Genomic DNA, 25,172 nt, shown 5'->3' with positions numbered 1-25,172 from the left:
CACGGCTGATATTTAAACCTGGGGTCCGTGCGCCCCCTAAGCGCGAGCGCCGCGCAGCGCATCCCCCGCCCGCCAGCCCGGAAAATAAATAAATAAAGCGTGTGGCTTTTGAACTGCCCACAGACTGTCACAGGGAAGGGGGGAGGGAGGGAAAGAGGGAGGGGGAGAGAGTGAGAAATGCAGAGGCAGCAGCCGCGGTAGCGGCGGCAGTGCTCCAGCAGGCACTAGGCACTCCAGTCCCAGCGAGCGAGCGGGCGAGAGCCACAGCGCTTCGAGCGAGGCGAGGGGGCTCTGGGCTACCTGGAACTCTCTTTGTGACACCCCAGCACACAAACACACCGACAGGGACAGAGGAAAAACACATAAAGGTAAGACGCGGTGTGTCTCACTTATGCCATTTACACAGCAGCCCGCGAGGCTTTGCCATTTTTATCATTTTCCCCCTTCCGTTGTGTCTTGATTGTGGGGAAAGGAGATGTGCGCGTGAATCGGTAAGAGCAGAGGGAGCGGAGCAGCCCGAGAGGCGCCCGCCCGGGCACATTTTAGGAATATCGCTGCGAGGAGCTCCATTCCTCGAGAGGGGACCACCTAGGAGCGGGATCGAGGCATACAACGGACCGAAGGCGATTCCGTGAGATTTAAATGCCCGGGAAGGCTCTCTTGGGGAAGGGTGGGGGTAGCGGTGGGTGTGGTGGGAATAATAGTGGTTTATGCCCAATTTCTTTTCGGTGCTTTTAGCCTGTTTCCAAAGAGAGTCTGCTTAATTAATAATAATAATTTAAAATAAAAAAAGAGGAAAAAAAAAGAAAAAAAAGAAAGATGCCCCAAGCTCTCCATGAAAGGAAGCGCTGGGAGAAGAGCACGCACGGCGCCAGGAAGATGGCAGGGCGGCTGGGCGGGGGGCGGCGGTGCTGCAGGGGGACCGCGGGGTCCGGGCGGCTGGTGGAGGGGGGGGGGGGCTGTGCGGGGTGCGGCGAGCGTCGGGGCGGGCGAGGAGCGGGAAGTGGCGCTTGCCCATTGTGGCCAGCGACAACGCGATTGTCCCCGGCGAGGCGGCGCGGAAGCGGCGCTGCCTCCGCGGTCACGCGTGCGCGTGGACACGCCGGCGGGTTTGAAGCGCTGCTCCTGGCTGGGCAGCACACGTCGGGGCTCGGGGGCTCGGCTGCCCGATCACGGGCTACGGACCCGCCGTCAAACACGACAGGGACTGCCGCTGCCGCCCGCCGCGCTGTGCCCCGATGCGCCTGTTCCATGAATATTCACCGACTGCCGCCCCCCGCTCCCCACAGGTCCCCATCAACCCTCTGGTTTCTCGTTTTCCCCCCACCAAAGAAACCTACAACTCCCGTCGACCTTTTTTTTTTTCTCCTCCCGACCCGCCGTGTCGCCTCTTCCCCACACACACGCGTGTCTTTCAAACGCGGCTCCCGCAGGGCGCTTTCCCCGCGCCTCAGCTGGGCGTGGCGGCTCACGCGGGGGAAAGGGAGGCGGACACACGCACACCCCCGGGACACCCCCACCCTCCTGCCACGCCGGGTGGGCGCCACGCGGGGGGATGCGGGGCGGAGGGGGGGTATGCGGAGCAGAGGGGGGGATGCGGAGCGGAGGGGGGATGCGGAGCGACGGGGAGGCGCGGAGTGGAGCGGGGATGCGGGGCGGAGTGGAGGGCTGTGCGGAGTGGAGCGGGGATGCGGGGCGGGGTGGAGGGCTGTGCGGAGTGGAGCGGGGATGCGGGGCGGGGTGGAGGGCTGTACGGAATGGAGGGGGATGCGGAGCGGAGGGGGATGCGGGGAGCGCCCGCCGCCCTGCCCGCGCCTTTGTCTGTGCCCGGCGCATGCGCGGAGGCGGTGGCGCGGATGGGGCCGGCGGCGGAACAAAGGCTCCGCGCTGCGCCGCGACCCCCGGGCGCTTCCCCCCGCCAGCCCCGGCGTGGTTCATCGGGGTGAACCAGCGGTACCCCGGCACCTTTCCTTCCCCGCGCTGCGCCTGGCTTAGCTTTGGCGTCTATTACTGTGCACGATGGCGGAGCGGACCCGTGCCCCCCCCCTCACCTCACCACACAAAATTTGGCATTTAGGAAGGGGAAAAGGCCGGCCGTGCTGCCCGCAGCGGGTTTCGGTCGGCGGCAGGCGAGGGGGCCCGCGGGTGCCCCCAGAGCTCCCACGCCCCGGGCTCCAGCACCCGCCCCCGCTCCTCCCTCTGGCCTTGGGGGCAGGAGACGGGGGGCAGGGGGTCCCTCTGCAGCTGCGTGGGGTCGTTCGTGGGTCGCTTTGAGCAAAGAGGGCGAGGCGAGTTGCGTGTACGTGCCGCAGTAAGAAGCCCCGCGGAGCAGCCACGCCGCAGGGACGTGCTCCCTGCCGGGCTCCGTCTAGGAGACACACGCGTGCTCTGCGTGCCCGGGCGGGAGCTCTCCTGAAGCATCTCCCTCTGCCGAGGGGAAGCAATCTATCAAGAGGAAGATTGTGTGCGTGCGTGTTAGTGCGACATCTTGAGATCTCTTTTGTTCGAATTGTTGCGTCTCGATGCTGGCATTGGTGCCTGTTCCTTCTTCACCACTCTTTCCCAGCTCTTGTCCAAAATTCGGGTATATATCTCTTTTTAGAGGGAGCATGCTTAAGCCTGTTTGAAATGTATAATTTTGTAAGCTAATGACAGTTTCTGAACAGAAGACAACTAGTGTGTTAGTCAGGCTGGAGTTAAAGCTGACAAAAGAATATTGCCAGTGGGCTGCTAAACAGGCGATGGCAGTGGATTTTATTGCTTCCCCTCGAGGGTGATGAACATTCACTAGAAAACATACACCCCAAGGCCCCTTGCATAGCAATTACTTGATATTTCCAGTGTTTCCAATTAAGATCTCTTCTGAAGAAGCCATCAGAGCCCTAAAATATGTCTAAATGTCCCCTCTCTGCTTGCCAGATGTTTGCCAGGCACCACCTAAACTGGTGGCTAGGCTTCAAACACTGAGGGATTTTTTCCTGCGTAGATGTTCCCCATTAAGCCAGGGAGAGTCTGGAGTGGGAGTGCCATACTGACGGAAGATGCAGCATCTGCTGCTACTGCTCTCTCCAGGGGAGATACCTTGTCCGACACAATCCTTTTGTATTCAGGGTGTTTCTGGGAATTCTGGGCAACATTTAGGGTACTGGGAAAACGAAGTAGCAAGGACATGGCCGAAGGTTTTTGCACTTGCTGTCTACTCATTGTCTCACAGAACTTCATTTGAGGGAGAAGCTTTGTTTTGTGATCCCCTTGCTAGTGGATTGTGTGCAGTGGATATTTTCCTTTTGTCTGGCTGTTTCAGTTTAGCCAGGGAGCATCAACTCTGATCTGTAGACAGAATAAACACAAAACTTTGGAAATTCATGGTGGCTTTGTCTATTCTTGTATGCTTCATGTATGAAATAGCTAATTGTGTAATACAGGGAAATTGTACGTAGCTGCCAAAATGCAATCATGCAGCAGTTTTTTTCTGTTGATTTGAATCTCTTGAGTGTATAATTTCCAGTGAAAATCAGCATTAAAAGGGTAAAAATGGTAAAATCACTGTTCATGTTATTGCTTAAAGCAATGATCAGGTGAAATATTTTTCTTCCCCCCCCACCCTCTTCCATACATCATTGCATTTGAAATGCAACACCCTCTGAAGCAAGATGGTGATACAAGGTTGATTTATTTCAGAAAGTGTAATATCTTTGGTGCATACCCTTACCCTAAGACTACAGAGTATGCAACCTCCATAATTTTTGAGCCATGTCTAGAGCTGTCTCCAGTCCTTACCTGGAGACAGCTTATGTATTCATGTTTTGATCGTTCAAAACCAAGTCCGTGGAATAAATTGTATTTTCCAAGTGAAGCTGCTTCTGTTTGTGCTGTGTTCCACTGGTAGCTTTGGCCCATGCAGTGAACCATGAAGTCCTTGAGCAGAACCTCCTGTGTACACGACGGCTTCCATCTGAACAATGGTAAATTCTTCCCTTGTGCCGGCACCCACCCATGGCCCAATGGCATGCACCGAGCAGCCTAGAAAAAAAAGGAGCTGGTTGCAGGGTAGAAACAGGCCTTCCCATGAAATCTTGGGTGAGTTCCGTGTGGTTACATTTTTAGACACTCAGCTACCATTGAGTTAGTAATTATTTGGAAATCTGCCGTGGAAAGCTGATCTTGCACTAATTTACTAATGTTGAAAACAAGAATTTTGGAGGTCTTTTGTATGGTGTTTTTTTTTTTTGTTGTTCCATCTCTATGAAGAGTATTCTACAGTTTTTTTTGTACAGGTTTGTGCACAAATCCCAGGTCTTGATTTAGGTGCATAGGTGTAAGCGTAGTGTCCATGGGTGCAATGTAAATTTAATGGGCAAAATCTAGTTCTTCAAATAAGAAAACAGAATGATTTCCAAATACATAGTGAAGAGTATAATAATCAGCCAATATTCAAGGCCTTTCCTTTATTCATACTAGGGTAGTAAAGGCAAGCCATTTTGAGGTACGCTACAGAAGTATGGAGACTGATTTATAACTAAAGAAAGATACTTAGGAATGACTTGGGTTGCTGCTTCTGTGTCAATCAGGAATGAAAAGAATGAGGTAACAACTAGAGAAATCAAAGAAATTCCTGAAAGCATTATAGACTTGATAATAGAAACCATATGCAGCATAATGGGGGTTTCATGCATTAGTAGGAAATGCTTTCAAGATTAAAAAAATATGCAGGGGGAAGAAGGGGGGAAACCTCATGCAGAATAGAAAGGACTTTAAAGTCTTCCTTACAATATCTTGTATCTCACAGCTCTCTTCCCTAAAAGTGATGCCACCTAAGCTTCTTACTTCAAGATGGAGAAATATGATTAATATAAAAATGTATCTACTGGTTATTTGGTATGAAAATGCATAAGTTTAAAATAGAAATAGATTGATAGCAATATGATTCCTCAAACATGAAAGATTCCTGACTTGCCAGAATCTGAAAAGAAATCCTTTGGCTTTCGTCTGAACACCAATAAATGTAAAGAGACACTGATTTGCAACACATGTGGAATGGTCAGGTTTTGCCTGGGAGCAAGATGTGTAATAATTCTGTCTTAAGTACAGTTAATGGAATTTAACTCTGAGGAAACAGTTTTATTAATAAAAACCTTATGTCTTAGGATACAAATCATAATCTGATCTCTTTTGATGTGTTTGGTATTGTCTTCTGCAGAATAGAATGAAGTAGTCTGTAAGTAGCCTGACTTGTTGGGTATCTACTGCCAAGTACGCCAACAGTGCAATAGCGTTGGGAAAGCCACATGCTTTTTAATCACGTTGCATAGTTTAGATTTTAGCCTGGTAAGTGGTGCCACATACGATTATGATCTGCTGATCCAGAGATTTTTTTTTTTTTTTTTGACCTTTAGGAATCTGAACGTCTTTTCAAAAGATTTTATTTTGCATACACTGCCTTAGCAGTTGTTCAGAGCAGCATGACCTGGTACTTCATGTAAACTATAGGACTGATGGCAGTATCTTCATTTTGATTAGAGACTTACTATCCTTACGAACGATACAACAGTGAATGTATAATACAACTGGGCCTTAGCTACCAACCTGTCTGGATGATGTCATGATGGTGATTGTAATACTACTGATGCCTTGGCATGAAGAGGAGATGAATGCACTGTTGAAGCATAATCTTTTCCTTCAGGCAAAAGCCTAGTAGCTATAATGACAGTTTCCCAAGAATTAATTTTAATGACAGAAATCTATGCCATCATGACATTGTGTGACAAATGGAAGTTCTGTACGAGTAGTGAAATCAGGGGGCTGCTGGCTATCTCCTGTTTCAATAGTCTTTAAATACTCAATGGGATGCAGAACACAACCCCTGCAGAAGGACAGAGCCTGGTTATAGTTTTTGAACTTATTTTCTGCTATTACTGTTTTCCTTGTGTGGTTGGTTGGTGATGGAGGGGCTCATATTCAAAATTACATCTTGATGTGATGAATTATTTTAGAATGAAGTAGATGGTCACATAGTGGGATCCTGTAGATATGCATCTGCTAGACAAATTTAAGATGATTGCTGAACTGTGGAGAAGAAATGAAGCAAAGTTAGACAAAACAAAGAATGGATCAACAATGCTAGAATTGATGCAAGTTTCTCTCATCTTCCTACCTTAGAAAAACACATGCCAAACATGCACAAATCAAGATGTATAAAACAGTGAAAAGCCAATTACAAACATAGTCAACATGGAAGAGTTACACCTTGAGAAATGCTTTGGTATGTGCTTGTCTGAGATAGACTGGAGCCAGAGAATTACTACATCAGCTTCCTGTAATCATCCTTCCTCAAGGCAGTGAAGCGCGTCATTAGCGGAGAACGAAAACAAAAAACAAAAACAGGCTAGAGGTGGTATAAAATTAAGAGTCTGGAAAAGGACAGGGTGAAACCTGTCACCACTGGATGAGGTGTTCAGATTATTTCTACGTTTTCCTTTCATACACAAAGTTTCCAGTAACACAAAGTTGCTGTATTTTGGCCAGTGCTGGTAAGTGCATGATTGACTTTTGCTGCTAATTGTGCAGATCTGGTGGGAGAAGGCAAATTCAGTGAGATGTGAGGTGGTGGAAACAGTTCTTATGGGTTTCTTGCTGTCACCAGAAAAACTTTAGCAAATGGGGAAGATGTGCTAGCTGCTGTAACCAACGCTTCCTAACTAGATGTGCTGAGAGAGTGGGGCTCATTTTCCTCCAGCATCATCACTCAGCCCTGCATGTAAACCCTGCACCAGTGAATGTATATTCTGCACTGGGAATAGCTGGTGTCACTGAAGAGAGGGTGAAAGATGCGTGTTGGCCCTTGCTTTTCTTTTCAGATCTACAGGCTTTGTAAAGCAAGGGAGACAGAAGTTCTCCAGAGGATAAAATTCAAAATCAGGCCAGATTTTCTAGGCTCTTCCATTCCACACTTTGCTTGAGATGTAGGAGAGTACTGTTAGTCTGCAATTTTAATTTACTTGGAGCTTTCACTAGGAGCTTGTGACACTTCTGTAGGGTACCTGAGTGCTCAAGATAGCCCCTGAGCCTGTAATTCAGACGCTTAAATTAGCAGAACAAAGCAAATGTGGAAATGTAGAAACCCTTTCCTGTTTGCAGTCCACACATGCTCTATGTAACTCCAGCAATCATAGCTAAGAGCTTTCTGATAGCCCTAGAATGCTGCATGTAGGATGTGAGAGTTCAAGGAGAGTGGCAAGTTGTCCTTGAAGATATCTTCTTTCTGAAGGATCTGGTATTGCTCACAAGAGAGAATTTTAGTAAGAGGAATTTATCCATTCTCTGCTTCCATATGCTGTTCCCTTTTCTCATTTGCTACCCTCAGAGATGTTTCTCTGGAAAAAAATCATCCTCCGGTGAAGAGGTACCAGCAGAAACCTTTTTAGCTGCTTGTAGCCATCTGATGTTCCACCAGTATTGTGCATTTTAATGATTTATTCAGTGCTAGTTTCCCTAGTGATATATAGAGGAACATTCAGCTTTCTGCATAGTGGCCCATCCTTTCTATCCAGTTGCCTTGAATGGATGACATTACCTTAATGAATAATACTTTCAGAGCCAAGCTAAGTAAGAACTGCACTGAAATATGATAGTTCACTGGAGTGCACTCTTTTCCTATTCGTGTAATAGTGAGTAGAAGCCTCAACAGAGCTCAAGAAAACTAATATTACAGTATAATTTTATAAGCACTAGAATGATTATAAGGTCACTGAAAGTTCAGCTGTCATCCTCTTCTGTGGATGAGTCAGTGACTGACAGATTCATGAAGAAATTATTGGTGCTGCTAGCAATAGGAATGTGGCACTCCTTATGGTGTCTCATTCCCCACTGAACAGCACACTGTTCTGACAATCCGCTGTGCCACAGTGTACTGAAAGTGGCCTTCAGTGCTGAGGCACCTTCTGTTACCAAGGGTTCAAACTGGACTGCAAATCACCTACAGGTGTTTTTGCAAACATCTCTTGGAATGTCACTGTTACCAAGACATTATGGAGAAGAGCAAGCATATCAGTTAACAGATGACAAATGCTTAAGCAGGATAAATATTGTGTCTTTAAATACTTGCCATATGTGTTCTGAGTTGGAGTTGATATATGGAGTACGGTGTTGAGGGAAATGAGCTTGCATTGCATGCTCTTCCACAGCCATTGACCCTGTGAGGAACATCCGAGTGCCTCATCATCTGAAACAAAGAGGTGATAGAGAATGAAGGAAATTCTGCATTTGACAGATTTGTGGTTGAGAAAAAAAAAAAATGTCTGTCCAGGAGTTTTCTGTGGAACAATGACAGTAAATTTACAGACTGAGAATAGAAATATTTATCTCAGCAGCTTTTATTTCCTTTCTACTTAAAAAACAAGTTGTTTGGCACATTTTCTCCTGCCTGAAGAAGCTATTTTAAATGCTTCTTGTTAGAAACTGTATTCTAACCTGTTGGGATACATTGTATTTTCTCTGTCCATATTTGTAAATGTATCCCATTAAAAAAAGTTTTGTTATCTTCAAACTAATTTTTCATCTAGCTTTGGCTCTGTGCCCTTCCTTGCCATGTTACTGTAGCTCACTTATCTGTATTTAAATTAAATTATCATGGTGGCTATGTAGCCATTTCCCTTGCTTATCCTTTCTAGAAGTCCATATTTTTAACTATGAACTAGCTCAGCCTATTTCAAGGAACACCTTGACAATCACACAGTAAAAGGCAATGTGTGCATTAGCAGACATGCAGAACACAGGAAGATCTGTGCCATCAACTTAGTCGTATGCTGGCATGCATATGTAATGAGCGGAGGTATGAGTCCAGAACCACTGCTTGTAAAACTTTAATTTTAAACTCTATAACTCATGGTACTAGACCACAATGGTTTGCATGCATATGGCTCCCAAATCTAGATGTTCACTAAAGTAAGATCATATCAACATGAGAACTTGGTCTTAAACAAGATTTCATGCAAATCCTGTAAATATATGGAAAACTTGGAGCTCTGCCAGCTGAAAGCATTCAACAGTTTTATACTTCTTAGCAGCTGAAGAAATATTAATGTGATTTCCTCTACTGACTGAGAGGGGAGAGAATTTTTCCTTTTTATACACTGTTTCAGTTTTAAGCAAAAGTGGCTCTTGACTAAATGAAAAAAAAATTCCACCAGCAAACCCAGCCCTTCTGTGATAGCTTGAATTGTGTCTTATTTTCAAGAAGAACTAGATTTGTTTGATCCTGTAGACAATTAAATTGCTGCAAGCTCATAATTAGACTGCATTAGTGAGTTGAAAAACCATCCAGAACACAGTTTTAGGGGAAAGATTTGCTATTATAAAAGACAAAGCTTGTCTGTCAAGCTGTGGCTGTTCTGGGTTGCGTATTGCATAAAGGCCAGCAGCTGTCACAGTCACACTGGCCTGGGCTTCTTTTATAGAGAACCATTATTTGGATCCACTTCTAATTGCTCTAGATTTTAATTGTGTCTAAATAAAACATAACATCTATACATGATGGAGATGACAATGTGATTGCTGTGGACATTGACTATGATGCCATCAAGGCATGTTCAGCCAAGTGAGTTCATGATGACAGATATATGTGTCTTATTCTAAAGGACAAGTTTGTAGCTATAGGGTAAAGACACAAAATAGCCTTTGGTCTCTGTGGAGGGTCCCTTAGTAGGGGGCCAGGCAATCGAAGGGTATTGATTTAGATCATCTGCTGTATATTGTGCTCCCAAAAAAATCCTCTCAAATGACATTCTTTGCATTAAAATTACAGCTAATCATCTCACTTAATTGACTCCATACACAGAGAAAACTTACAGTGTTAATAGAGCCAAAATAATAGATAAATATAAGGTTTATTCACAGCCTGATCTTCGCCCACAAGCCCTTTCAAGTTTTTAATACTAATGCTTGTTTCAAGTATGCAGAAGTTTTGTGCATTGGAATGAAAATCTGGAGTCCTCCCTAGTCCCAAACTTCCTTTTTAGCACCCTTGGAATTTGACTGTGGGTCTACTACCTGGTAGTAGAACCACAGCATTTTAAGGTTTTTTTTCCTAAGCTTCAGGTTCCTGGCTTGAATCTCTTGCCTGTCTCACCCCGCTGTCTCTGGAAACCTCACCTCTGAGCAACCTTAGGGATTCCTTCTGGGAAGGAGCTCCTCTGGTCTTCTTAAAGCAAACAAATAAAATCAGATTGTCCAAGGAAGCCCTCTGGGCTGTCTTGCAAAAAACAGTGGCTTTGGTGAGACTGCATCCATGGTTGGAAGTCATCAGCTGCTGCACTAGTGATGTTCATTGACTCCCTGCTCTGGAAAGAAGACCAAAGAGGTTGCTTAATTATTACAAGTGCCCTGTTTTATCCTTATCTTTTATCTAGCCATATGATTCTGGTCCCCTGATCTAATTAGTTAGGGAGATAGTTAAATATAACTTCATGTATCTAGGCACATTTAGCTATTTGTGGTTAAATCTGCTCATGGTTCCTAAGAGACTGTATTTCAAAGTTACAGAGTCACAGCTAGGAATACCTTCATATGAAACAAAAAATACAGAGAATTCATCTTAACTAACACAGTGGAATATTTTATCCTAGCAATACATCTCGCAGCTTACAATCACATTAAAGCCTTTCATGAAAACAAGGAGTCGTCTTTCTGTGTTCTGTCACTTAAGAACAAGCAAGTAACTGAGTTGTACACAAGAAATGGGATTTCCACTGTTCATATAGATAACTTTGGACTCCATGAGGAAAAATAGTTGCTCTTTGCTCTGTAACAGATGACAGATGATCAGTAAGCTGAGTTAAAATAATTAAAATAATTTTTAATTAATAAATCATAGTAAAAATTCCTTGTCTGTGGAATCATTTCTAATAAAGACAGTATGTGGTAGTTGTTTGGAATATGTGGTCAGAATTGCCATGAAGAAGATTTTGTTGACAAGAAAGGGAAAACAAGGATAACAGAGGTCCATTCCTTAGTTATGTTAAGTATTTAGAACTAGAATAGAATAATTTGCCTTTTAACTCTCCTAAAATGGACATTGAAGAATTTCCTTTTTTATATTGTGCTTTGAACATTTAAAGATATTACTTGCATGGGTCATGCCACATAAGAGAGAGCTAATGTTCAAGTGGATGCACATGTAAACAATAAAAGTGATCAAACAGGACCTATGAAAGGAAGAAATGAACACATTGGGTTTGTGCAGTGTAAAGAAGTGAATGATTAATTTAAGACTAGGTAAGAAATAACCATTGAGAGATTACTTAAATATGACTCATTCTGCCTTGGGGCAAGGAGAGGAAATATCTTGACTTCTTCTCTAGAGGTATCCTTCAGACTTGTGGTTTGTGTGATCAGGGACATAAGGAACCTTTGGAGTGAGCTAGTTCTTGAGTGCAGAGAAATTAGTTCAGTTGAAATAAAATCCTTGCCAAGTGTACTGATTTATGGGCAGTGTGTCTGAGCTCTGTTAATATTGAGATCCAAAGATGAACCCTCTGCTAAGATGCTTTATGGACATGGTATATGCTGTAAATAAATACACAAATAAGGCTTTTCTAGAGCTGGCAAAAGGCTGTTTAGTTTATTGATGCTGAACAGCATTGGTTGTTAAATGGAGATTTCTCATAGTACTTTTGGCAGAATTCTTTAAATGGACTGCGAGTTTGAGGTTATTCTTCAAAATGGGGCTTATGTGCAAGAAGGGCAGTAAAACCTACAAAAGTGATTGAGGCTTTTCAGGTCATAAGTTTTATTTCAAGACAGTGATAAGTAATCATGTGTGTATGTTTGAAAATTTTACTCTTCAAGCCCAGAATGAAATTTTGTGAGGAAAGTTGCATACTTCTAATTGATATGACACTAGGATGTCTTTTGTTACTTAATCTATAGGCTGTAGAAACGTTTGCTGGGTTGTTCCACAGATGAGTGGAGAAGGCTATTCATGTTTTCAACAGATGGTGACTGAAACTTAATGGTATAATAACTGTAGCTTGAATATAATTTCTAAAGACATCCTTGGTGTATTCATAAATGCTTTTGAATAAACATAATATTTAGCTGAACAAATATCTTTGTGCAGTTTATCTTTTGTGGGCAGGTGGGCAGCTGCCATTGAAGTTCCTGGCTCAATACCAGGGGCTACATCCATGCTACTTTGGACTGTGTGTTTGAAATCAATCAATCAATCAATCAATCAATCAATCAATCAATCTTTTCCTACCTGAGGGCAACCTAAGAGGTATTGAGTTTCCGTATGTGCTTACTGGACATAGTGTACTCTCAAGAAGCACTTGCAGATTTTGCCTGTGTTTTTCTGTTTAATTACCAGATTCTTGGCTAGTTGCCCATGTCTTGGTGTTATTAGAGATAAGGGAATGCTCACCTTCGCTTAGCTGCTAATTGTTAGATTATTCAGTAACGTATGGATGTCAAATCATGCACAGCAGTGTGTTGGCACTTTTTAACGTGAACCTTTCCAAGAGGGAGGTATGTTTAGGAGCAGAACTAGTGTGGTGGGCTTGATTCTAGTTTTATTCATGTTGATCAGTGAGTATCTGATTTCAATCTAATTGAGTTGCACTAATAAAGTCAGAGCTGTGAGCCACCAGAATTTTACTGTAATTTGTGTGGTTGAGTGGGCAGCAGTGATTGAGATTTATGTTTATATACATATATATATATATAAAACATATAAAACACCTGTGTTTGCAGTTGTAATACAAAAGCACTTACCAGAACATTAAATCCCAGTGTTCTGTCATCTGTCTGCTTTTCTGCCTTTCTCTTTGCTTCCTTTGAGAAACCAGTGGTAGGTTCATTTGGATAGTATCAATGTTGAAGGCGAGTTTTCTACTGCCTGAAGAGGAAGAAGCATTATCTTTTTAATCTGTGCGAGGTAAGTGTGTGCAGCAGTGCAGTTTTCATGTTGAGAAGATAGGTCAGAAAACAATATGTCTTAGGTTAGAATTCTTTTGGTTGGAAACAAAATCCTGGGCATTAGGTCTTATTAATATTGATAAGCTCATATAAACTGACACAAAGTACTGCAAAATGGAATGGTTTTTTTTTTTTTTTTTTCCAGTTCATGGGCCTGTACATGAGAAAGAGCACACCTAGTAACTATGGCAGTGAGGAAAAGGAGTGTGCCCTAGATAAACTGGGTTCTGCAAGAGTGTGCTACTATGCAGTAGCATGTGCTATGGTAGGTGGGGAGTGTGCAGTGGTGTACAAACAGGCAGTGCCCTCTTCTCTATGGGAGATCTCTGCGTGAGAGCTATTGAATGAGGGTTGTGGGTTAGGGTGGCTGTGGGGATTTCACTGCTGGTCCTGGGTTTGAGTCAGCACCCTGAAGCAGAGCTGCCTTCAGCTGTGTTTTGATGGTTAATCTGGTTTTGTTAAAACTTCACAAGTAATCCAACCAAGCCTGTTTCATCAGCTGCCTCATGGAGCTCTGCCGGGCAAGCAACAGGTAAGCAAGATGAAGGGCTAAAAATGACATGCTGGAACTTCATTTACAGGCTGATAAATCCTAGAAAACAGTTTTTGTATTTAAGTATTATGTGCATACTGATGCTTAAACTCAGAGCTGGTCTGATTTGTCGTAAAGATAGATCTCATAGATATCAGTCAGATATGGTTGACGCAATTAGTCACTTTTACAGAAACCTTTTCTATTGAATAGAAAGGGGCCAAGGGAAATAAACATGAATTTAAAAATCAACACTCATATTTGTTTTTTAGTACTAGAGTATGTTTTTGAGACTACTTTCTGCAATATCCTCTGCTATGAGGACAAGCTGAGAAAGTTGGAGTTGTTCAGGCTGAAGAAGAGAAGGCTCCAGGGAGACCATAGAGCAGCCTTTTTGTACCTGAAACGGCCTATAAGAAAGCAGGAGAGTGTTGCATCCTGGGTTCAGGGGAGGGGCTTTTTCCAAGGACATGTAGGGATAGGACAAGGGGGAATGGCTTTAAACTAAAAGGGTAGATTTAGATTAGATATTAGGAAGAAATTCTTTGTTGTGAGGGAGGTGAGGCACTGGAACAGGTTGCCCAGAGAAGCTGCGCATGTCCCAGCCCCAGCCCAGTCTAGTAGAAAGTGTCCTTGCCCATGGCAGGGGATTTGGAACCAGATCATCTTTAAGGTCTCTTCTGACTCAAACCATTCTGTGATTGTAATAACATTTCCATTTTCTACTGTAAGGTATCTAGCCACTTAATAGAGAGTACAATTCATAAGAGTTTCTAGGTTTAAGACCTAAACCATGCAATATGACACAAAGCCTATGGACTAATTAGAGTTAATTAAAGAAAGACATACATAACATGGACAGTCATGATGCAAACCCTCACTCTTGCTGACTTCAGCTGGTGTATTAGTCTTGTCTCCTATGAAACATATTCAGCAGAATATTATCTTGTTTTGCTTGGGTCAGGCTCAGCCTCCACTGATAGAGCTGTCTGCTCTGTGCTATACAAAGTACCAACTGGCAAGAGAATGTCTCTGGTCTGAGCCCTCACCAAGGTGTTGAAAACTCAGAGTCAAGTCTAAAAGCAGCAGGGGAGAATTGAAACATGCTCTTTTATAGAAAAAAGTGACCCTCTTTCATCTGTTTGACTGTGAAAGCTTATATAAAAATGCCATAAATTCCAGTCTTTTGGGAGACTGCAACAGGTTTTTACCATGTAGTTCTAGTATAAAGAAAATGTCTTTGTTTGAATTCATAATTAAATATGTACTCCTTATGCTGTTTTGCAGTATTTTATTTGTAGGAGTTACTGGGAAGATGTTCAAGTCCCCAGCTGCCAATTAAAATGCCTAGCATGAATTTTACCCACAGAGCTGGTCCCATTACTTTACATTAAATGCAAAAACATAATGTGAACATTTAAAATTTACATTACAATGTCTGTGATTTTTTTTTTTTTATTTGAGAACTAATCCCATCTAGATATTAGGTAGATATGTGGGAGATGCTTCCACCTCAAGGATGCAGGTATGACAGCTGACCTGAACCAGCAGCTCCATGGGGTGGGCTGGCTTCATGCTTTCCCGTGTTTGTTTTGTTTTTATTCTGGCTGGGCTCCTTTCCTCACAGCTCAGTGAACTGAATCACCTCACACAAGGCGCAGCTAAGAGCCAGACCAGTTACAAAGGAAGAGGAACTGGCAGTGGCTGTCCCACTTGACCACAAACTATTTCATTTGGCTTAGCTGTATCACCTAAATACACCTTCATTCCAATATTGTAAAGATTTTTAATGTTTTTCATCTAAGCACGCTTTTCATCTAAACTCACATTTGTAAGACGATTAATTTTGTGACTAGAACATGGAAACATCACATTATGAAATTTAAAAAATAATTATACTTTAAACCCAATTGTGAAGTCTTCTAATAAAATGCATTTGTTTTAAAATATAATGAGTGAATTGCTTAAGTCATGAAGGGCTAAATGTGCCTGAAGACCACTGTATGTCTTGCAAGGGAGTTCCAGTATGGGAAATCAGAACTGAGTTAAAGTTAACTCAGACTGTAACCTTTAATGACTGTCTGCATCTCTTATCTCTTTCATCCATTATTTTGTGTAAATGAAGACTGACTCAAATATTAAGCTTGCTTTTTTTCTTTTTTTTTTTTTTTTTTTGGAGTCTTTTAAAGTAGTTTCCTGTTAAGCAAGCAATAACCCTTATGGTTTATCATGCAATCCTTTTGTTTACATCTGAGTGAAGATTGATGTGTAAAACTCAGGTGTAAGTAAACTGGTATGGTGAGTAAAGGGATGCCTCTGACCATTCAACACTTTGGTGTCTTGGCCAGGAACCAGACCATTCAAGGGATATTGTGATCTTGGCATTTCAATAGGGTTGCAGAAGGCTCACTAAATTCTTAGTTTATGTTGTCTTTTGATTTGTATAATTATAATAGTGAGTAGGTTGTTATTATCAAACTGTTCTGTTGAACTGGAAACTTGGGTTCAGACTTTCAAGTTTCTTAGTGCTTGCTTAATGCTGATTGGAGGGAGTTAGGGGGGATTTCCATCAGTTTTAACCAAGGGACCTATAATTTAATTAGTAGTACATATTTATGATCTCTTCAAAGGAGTTGTGAGGTTTTTGTTTCAGTTTTTTGTTTATTTTATCATTTGCTTCAAAAGATAAAAGGTATTTTAGCTTGATGGTTTCATCTGTAATTCTTGATTCCCACTACAAAACAGGTTGTTCAGACTACAGGCTGTACTCCTTGATGGAATTAGTTCAGTAAAGCAGCAATCAAAACATGTTGCACATAACAAATTGCTACACCAGTGCTGGTTTAAGAAATCCTTTTTATTGTAAACAGGAACTTAGCACTTTTTCTGAAATGTCTTATCCTGTGGAAAGCTACTCAGCATAATTTATGATTTCTCACTTAGCGTATTTATGAAGCAGCTGTAAATCTGCACTTCATTTTGTACAAAGGTTTTGTATTTATGTCTACTGTGTCAGCCATTTGGCTGCAGGAAAACGGTACCACTTGCTCAAGGGAGGGGAAGTTAGCACTGTTAGTAAAAAATGAGACAGTTTGTCAGGACAGCAAGGTAAGTGTGCTATTCTTCTGTAAAGCTGTGTTTTATGAGGTGAGCCCAGCAATCATATTGTCTTTTCATGCAGTAACTCATTGGACACTTCCTGCCTACCAAAACTCCGGGAGAAGTCTTTTCTACCATGCCCTGAGGCAATGCAGTAAAAAGAAAGGCCTATTGATGGGATTTTTTGAGAAACAAACTGCAAGTAAATGCATTTTCTGATTTTATCTGGAAGTGGAGAATAGTTGGACCAGCCTCATCCATCAGATCTACAGCTTTCTGCTTGTTTATGTTGCAGCCATAAAAGTGGGAGTCTGTCCGTCATGCATTTGGTAGCTTTAGAAGTGCAGGAATTGGCTCTGTTCACAGCAGCACCATAAGCCACATTCATGAGGAAGCTCCGTGGGAGCTAATTTTATCTTTCTGAGAATTTTAACCACCTCCTGTAGAATTTCATATGCATTTTGCCCTACTGCTTCCACTAGCGTGGACACCAGTATGTTATACTTCTCTGTGCCCCATAGTTCTGCCTTCAGTACCAGTTTCAGTATTGCTTTGCCTGGAGTCAGTGTCCTTGTTCCATTCTTATCAATTGAACTAAATTGAATAAAAGCACTATATAAAAAATCAGTGGTAATCATACCAGTTTTATCTTTCATTATAAAACTTCTTTTTGCACACACAGCTTTTCAGAAATGTTTGTAAAATCTAATGGACCCTCTTCAGTCTTAAAAAGCTGAGTAACTACCAAATGGCAACATGAGAGATGACAGTAATGATGGAGATCCTGCTGCCTTACATTTGCACACTTCTACATATGTGTGGCACTGCAGAGACTGAATCCATCCTACCAGTGTTAATGGGTCCAGTATCATTCCTTCAGCACAGCTAGTCAGCATAAATGCAGGTTAAAGCACACCAGTGTTCCCTCTGTTAAAGGGAGCAGGACACTGACCCCTGTTTTCTAGTGGATTTGCTTCTGGAAACCAAGCTCACATTGAGTGAAAGAATGAAGCTTCTGTAAACTGTGATGTACACTCAGATAACAAGTGTATGGCTAGCATATCATCCCTGATGTAAATACTAAAAGCGGTCAAGGGAAACAGACTGAAAAAAAACCAGTTTTTGACTTGAGGTTGTGTCTTCACAAAACTTCCTGACCTTACCACCTCTGGGCGATGCCACATGGCTTCTTGGTGGGGAAGCTTCCCAGCACTGGAGGTGTGAGGTGCCTGAGAGCTTACCCAATGGTCCTGCTGGGCAAGCTGCACAACTGTGCTGCTGCATCAAAACCTGCTTCCTTCTCCTTCTGCCTGTGAATTTTTTCAGACATCTACACTGCTGGTGCTGCTGGGATGGCTCTGTGATGCGCCAGCGCTTTTGAGTTAGCTCAAGGTACATGCTAGAACTGCATGGCAGCACAGGGCTCAGCAATCTGCAGAAACCATGCAAGCAGCCCCACAAATGCACAAAAAGTTAGCCCATGCTGTGCTTTGGGTAGCCACACGACCACCAGCACCTGGTGTAGCTGGTGTTATAGCCAGGCAGTGTGCCTTGGCGCTGCGGGCGGTCTTGTGTGAGCCTGTGCCTGATGAGGCCTTGGAGCACTCCAGCTACTTACCTGCATTAGCATGTCTGATTGAAAAGCTGTTTGTTAAAAAGACTCCAGTAGGTATAAAAGCTCCTGCCTCTGAGAGGAAGAAAGGTGACTTTTTGAGAAGAACTTCTTGAGACAAGGAAGAAGCTATATGAATTTTGATCTGAAACTCAAGTGCTAATAATACATAATCACTGAAAAAATCTAATCAGAATATTACCAGCTCCCTCTGCTCTTTTGTGAGGACAAACCTTTCTTTCTAAATCTCAACAACAAAGCAAGCTTTTAATGTGGGTCAAATGAAAATCCTGTTTATTAAAAAGCCGCTAAAGACAACTAGATTTTTAATTTCAATGGAAGAGGCTTCTCTGTGACCCTTAAAGGCATGCCAGTGGACTCTTCCAGCACATGCTTCAGTAAACAACAAATGAATCACTGAGGTGCTCTAACAAGGATTGATGTGTCCACCCAATTAGAGGGATATAAAGAGCTCTCCCTTGAAATTCTGGGTTCATTTGGGTTGCTCTGCTATTTCCGCAGTCTAGCGCCGAAGCATTGCTCCAGGGGTATTGTTGGCCTCAACAACTGGCTTGTGTGTGCTGTCCTAGCTAACAAGTACAATTTTTGTACAGATATTTCTCCTATGAAGTACTCTAGCAGAGAAATAAAAAAATAATGCTGAAGGTCAAAGACAAATACCTCACTAATATCTATTTAAGCTCAGAGCAAGATCTTCTCCAAATTTAGCACTGCTATGAGTGTAATTGATAAGACTCGCTAATCACCTGTTTTCAGGGGCTTGCAGTTTCTTAACTTTACATGGGTTTAATTTTCTTTTTGTCTAAAATATGTACAGTTTTGGGAGGTGAGAAGGTGCAGTGCATGTTGTATGGTGTGAGTAATGCAACTGGTCAGATGAAGCAATGCATGGAAAATTCATTAAGTATTCTGAGGCCGTTTCCTCTTTCTCTTGGAACAATGTTTCTATTTTCCATTTCAACTGTACATGTAACTTGTACTGCTTCAGAAGTTTCTTACATCATCTTGAAAGAAAATTAAAAATTAACATGTTCTTTCACTCTACAGAGAATTTCTATTTCAAACAAATAGCCCAATTTTTTGCACAGAACAACACGTAGAGTAGCTTAAAGAAGGATATCATTCACATCAAGAATAAAGCAAAGATGAGAATATGTTTTATTTTTCAACTGGCTGCTACCTCAACAATTGTGGAGTACTTCAAGACTGCACAGGGTATCTTGCAGATGCTATTTTAGAATTCCCTCTGATGAAATATGGTGGCAATTTACAATTCCCTTACCATGCTTCTAGGAAAAGGGTATCATGTTATCACATCTGAAGATTGCTACATATTGACACCTGAAATTTCATTTCCTAGACTGCAAATGAAACTCTGACTTTTTTGTTGAACTGCCTTGGCTAAGCAACAAGGCAAACCATCTGGTTAAGATATTCAAGTAACTGTTATAGAAGATGCTTTAACTCCTACCTTTTTGTTGCTTCTTTTTATCCCTTCAGTGTGAGCTGGGGATTGTAACTTAGCTGTGGTTAGCAGATATTTGAATTCAGTTGGAGTGACATGCCTGGGTTAGATGGTATTTTGAAGCCTTGGTTCATCCTCTGTGAAGCCCTTGTGCCAAAGGCCTAGTGCTCTGAAACACATCGTTGTTACATAAAAGATTTTACTCTGTTCTCTAGGTTTTACAAAAATTGCAAATGTAGTGTTGCAGTTCTTGCCAAGTATCTTAAGAAGCAAACTTAAATCCCTAAATGAGAAGCCTTGACATCTACCATTGGTGGAGAAAGTCACGTTCGTCAGTACTCCTGATTACCCACTGAAGATAATTAGTTGATAATTTTTGGACATGTTTATCATAACTCGGATATGACAGCAATGAAAGTGTTCTGAGGATTTCTTTGAAGCAAAGTAAAGATGAAAATGTGAGTTAGAAACAAGTTCTCTGAGTTACTGCCTTTCCTATTTGTATAGCCAGAATCCTAAATACCAGGTGTTCAGTGAAGCTGAGCATATTTCATAAAGTTATAGATAATAAAAATTGATTTAAGCCAACTTTACTGGAGCCAGTAACTTTGAATTTGGAGTTGTGCTGTCTTTTAAACCTAGAACCTTCCTACATTATCTTTTGCCAATTCCTGATTTTTCATACAACAGAGATAGATTGGCTGTGTTGGGAATTGTTTGATCTCTTATTTCCACTATTTATGTAATCAAGTCACTGAACTACTGTGAAAATTCAGTAGCAGGCAATTGTAGTACAAAGTGTATGTGCCTTATGTCACTGGCCTTTGTCTCCATAAACCTAAAAGCTGCTTCCTGGCCATTCCTCTGCTTGAAAAATCTTCCTGTTTGCCAAATCCTTAAGGACATAAAAGAATTGACATGTTTTCTTAAAATTGAGGTGCGCGCACATGTGTGTGTGCATGTGTGTGTGTGTGTGTATGTGTAAGGATTTCCCATTAGAGTGAAAAAAAGAAAAAAAGCAGCACAGTGAAAATATCCTGGAATTACTTAAAAAAATATCCCCCTACAGTAGTGAGTGAGAGCTCTTTATGTAAGATAACCTTAGTAGAATTAAATACTAGAGTGAATGGAAAAACAGATGAACCCTGTGCTTGTATTTAATCCATTGCTGTCTGCCAATATATGTGGTTTTTTACAGTACTGGGGATTGTTTCACCTCTGTTCCTCTTGGGCAACTGCTTTGGGACTGGACCAGCATAATGGACAATTCTTCACTAGCTTGAATAATGGGAAAGAAAAAAACACAGATGAGAAAGGCTTGGTAGGGAGAAGTTTGACTGTACAGAACTCCATGGTTTTAACTCCTGTTCAGTACCAGACCAAATCTAGCTGTTTCCAGGACCTCGTGTATCTTTGCAAGGCAGCAAGAAGGCAAAGCACTTATTCTTGTTCTCAGTGGGGTTTGGAACAGAGACCAAAATTTGTTTGTATGACTCAAGGATTGCCTTGCTTCCTTGAACAGTTTGCTTCCTCTTTTATCTTCTTTCCCCTTGAGCCCCTCCACCTCCCAATTTCCAAACCAAAAGGTAGGTAAGACTGTACTCACCCAGGGACTCTCAGGCTAGAACTTCGTCTCTTCTTGTCCCTTACCAGGGTGATTTTCCCCTGTCTGGGGCTTCTGTGTTTCTGCTCTGTGACATTACTCTTACAATTTGTCACAATTGTCCTATTCTTTATCACAGCAACAGCTTCTTTCAAATACATTGCTTTAGTGTGCTGAACCCTCTGTAGTGAACTATTGGCACAGGCATCCCTGTCATTAAGAATCCCTCTTGTGCCATTTCCTCAACCTTTTCCCAAATCCTGCATGTCTTTGGATCTTAGGGATTTTCTTGCAGTCAATTCCCATCTAAGTTTTACTTCTTTTCCTCCCACATGCTGCAAGGTAGTCCCAGACCCCTGATTGACCATTGGCTTCCCTTTATGCTCATCTGTTCTCCTTCATCCCCTCTCCCTGTTTTCACTCCTGCCTGGATGCAGATTAGGTGAGAGACTGCCTGGTGCTGCCAAGGCTCATGGGAAATATACCAATAGACATTGCAAAGCTTGCCAAAGCCTTGCACCAGGGCACAGGATAGTTTATTCTGGCAGGCTGTATGGTCACCAGCCTGCCAGCTGGCAGTGATTCATTTGTGTATTTGCAGCATCTCAAAAATACTGATCCTTCCTTACTTTTGGTTTATTTTAAATCCTCTCTTACATGTATTATATTTTATGGGATCAGCTTTTCCACTGTGGGCTGTAGGAATGGGTGGAGCCCAGGAGGCACACACTAAGTGCACAAGTGCAGTACATCTGTCAGCAAGGAGCTCCTTCTGTTCCTTGACCATCAGCCACATCTTCAGCTGCACTGAGCTGAAATCCTCTCATGGGTTAAGAAATTTTCTGTGATAGTTTACACCCCCACAACCTCCCCCAACAAGTGGGAGGTGCAAATGAGTACCTCAAAGCAGAAGTCTCTATATCTGGATTACTTCCTTTGCTGGAGAAAAGAATTACTTTTAGCTGGCAACTACATTCATTTGGATACAGAGAAAATATCCTGTGTTCTTGGTATGTTGGAAGTAGTGAATAATTGAGGTATGTAGACTGGAAAGAACTTACATAACACAGTTTCACAGACCTGTGGGGAGACATGAATTTGCTCAGCCCTGCTCTACTGCACGAAGCTCTGTAGTTTTTACCTTGAAAATACTGATTAAGCATGGAAAGTGAATCAGACTAGCCATCTCTTGATAGCTTCTAGATCAGTTATGATCTTTTCCCAATGTCATTTCTTAGGATGTTTAATGAGCAATTTCAGTTATCACTTTTGCATCTTGCCTTTTGGAATATGTCCTTATACATGAATGACTTCACCCACATCAGCAACTCCTCATTTTCCTTCCCATTCCTGGAACACTGCATGGCTACCACTGTCATCAATGAGTAATAATGAGTTTTCCTGCAGTCACTTCAGACCACTCACTGTAAACAGTAAGTTTGCATTTGCATCCATTTGACTCTTTAAAGACTTTCTGTTCTAATCTGTTGGTGCACACAAAAAGAAGAATATATAAAATGGAGATGTCTGAATAAAGTTCTTTTTTGTCATGACAACATGGCAGATTCCTTTAAAATGATACTGATTAAATATTGTCCACATCACTTTTGCACTTTTAAAATTTTACTTTAAGACACAAGAAGGCTGAATCACTTAAAATTGCAAACTTTTTTAGAACTATGTCACAGCTACTGGGATGGCCTCTGGGATGATCCTCCATACTGCTTCTCTCACTTGCAGATTCCTTACCAGAATACCGATTAATTCTCTTGCTAGTTTTACTGGATGGGTGCAGACCACTTTCTGTTTATACTTGAATTTTCATTCCCATTTATATAAGCTTCATTTTTGATACACTGATCAGAGGGTGACAGTTGCTTGCTTGAGAAGCTGTGAAAATATTTATCAAATTATGCTGTGGCTCTGATGTTCTTGTATGCAAAACACCTTTCTCCTACCACAGGTGAATTAGAGTAAGTTACTGCATTTCTTAAAATAAATTCAGGATGGAAGTCATAGGGTTGACTGTGTCTGTGAGGTGTTACTTTCTTTTTCATTCAGATCATTGTGCTGAGTCTCTGTTGCTGCAATAGAAGTCCACTGCACTCCTGTGAGAAAGTCCTGCTTAATGCTGGACACACCAGAATCTGTAATTCAGATAGATGGGAAACCTTCAAATCATGCCAGGAATCAGTGTGTAAAATTTAAGGAATAAATTTAATGAAGAATAGAAGAAATGTTGTCCTGGATCTGGCATTTTTCTTGTGTACAGTGGAATAAATACCACAACTGCTTTTAAAAATAAAACTGGTGCCTCTATGAGAGAGTGCCACTTTTAAGTTCTCCTGAATCTGGAGGATTTCTTTTTCTAAATTTATTTTATATTGCAAAAAACTAATATCTTGGTAGTGTTGAGTTTTGAGGATACTGACAATTAACAATTTATTCCTTATTGTTAGTCTCCATACTGATATTCTGGCATTGAAATCCAATTTATTGCAGTAATTTCCATCTCTCCTTCAGAAAGAAGTGATACTCCTTTCTTTTATCATATTCAGGGCAATCCCACAGCAAATTATTTTGCAGCTTTGCACTTCACTTTTACAGGGTTTGTCACTACATTGAAAAGTTTATATGCATTTTGAGTTCCTGTCTATCCTCTTGCAGCAGCCGATGTGCAAGAAGGAACCTTAGCTTTCTCTGGAACTGTGGCTTGCTTTCTGTCATATGGGGATTGTTTGCATCAAATTCTCTTCAAGGCAATAAAGCAAGCCAAATCCAGATGTGGTAGACCCAGTTCCTTATAATGTGTAGTGGTTGGTTTCATAGGATAGACGCAGCTTGAAGAAGTCCTGGTCATCCAGATTGTTGATTCTTTGAGAATCTGATGTTAAAATTGAGGTGAAAATCTGTTTGTATTTAGGTCTGGAAGCAGCAGAATGCCCTCTGAATCCTCTTTTCTCCTTGCTTAGGCTTGTACCAGATGTGTTTCACACTATTGTGGTATGCAGGTAGAATCTCAAGTGTTGAAAGAAAATGTTGATGGTCTCCTACTCTTTCATTTTGGCCTCAGAACTGTTACTTTCAGGGTAGTGGCAAATACTTCTGTGCTTCAGGAAGCCTTTCCTGGTTTTGATTGAAATTCCAGTCATGCCTGAGTGGCTGCTTGTATGCAGGTCTTGTGTGGAGCAGCCTATCTCCAGTTCTGCTGTTAATTAGTTCAAACCCTACAATCATCCTAAATTTGTAGATATTGAGAACTCTGCCAGTGCAACCTGATAGCTGGCCTTAGATGTTTAAATGAGTTTTGCTGCAGTACTTCAAAGGTATTACAACACCAGGTTTAGTGATGACCTGGTGACTACAAGGTTTTAATTTTGTTAGATTGCCCAAAGCTCATACAGCTTGTCAACAAAACAACAAAAAAAGAGAGATATTATTTGTAAATTCTCTTTACAAAACATAATACTTGTGGAATGTCAACCAGTTTGGCTACCTGCAAAGTGATTTAAAACCCCATAAACTCTTTGTTCTGAGTTTTTCTCTCTCTCACTGCATTGCACGAACCCAATCAACTCTACATTTCTTTCTTTCCTTCCAGCTAGATGGTATCTATATTCAGCTGTATATTAGAAAACTTGTGAACTTACGGTAGTTTCACTTCCTGCACCATTTCTGCCATCCCAGGCCAGTGTGGTATGCCGGCGCCTGTTGTGAAACTTTCCTCTTTCAGAAGCTGTGCCCCGGGCTGTGGGAAAGATATGTTGTAATGCTGGGGAGGAGGGAAAAAGCACACTAGACTCATCTACAAAATGGTCACTTCTCAGAATCTGTGTGGTCATCTTCTCCCCTGAAAATGCTGAAACTT

The 25,172-nt window shown here is 41.9% G+C and overlaps 1 protein-coding gene across 1 annotated transcript in view; it reads left to right on the top strand.

Moving 5' to 3' along the window:
• The first annotated feature begins 1,238 nt into the window (after positions 1-1,238).
• BASP1 (brain abundant membrane attached signal protein 1) overlaps positions 1,239-25,172 on the top strand; it is a 49,626-nt gene continuing 25,692 nt past the window's right edge. The window contains 4 exon segments of the mRNA XM_053962855.1: positions 1,239-1,304; positions 1,306-1,360; positions 1,363-1,514; positions 1,516-1,536. Of these exon segments, the coding sequence (XP_053818830.1) occupies positions 1,239-1,304; positions 1,306-1,360; positions 1,363-1,514; positions 1,516-1,536 (294 nt within the window).

The sequence above is a fragment of the Vidua chalybeata genome, chromosome 1, assembly GCF_026979565.1.
Source record: "Vidua chalybeata isolate OUT-0048 chromosome 1, bVidCha1 merged haplotype, whole genome shotgun sequence".
NCBI lineage: Eukaryota > Metazoa > Chordata > Aves > Passeriformes > Viduidae > Vidua > Vidua chalybeata.
Note: the sequence above shows the minus strand (reverse complement) of the source record. Positions and strands in the feature narration are given on the sequence as shown.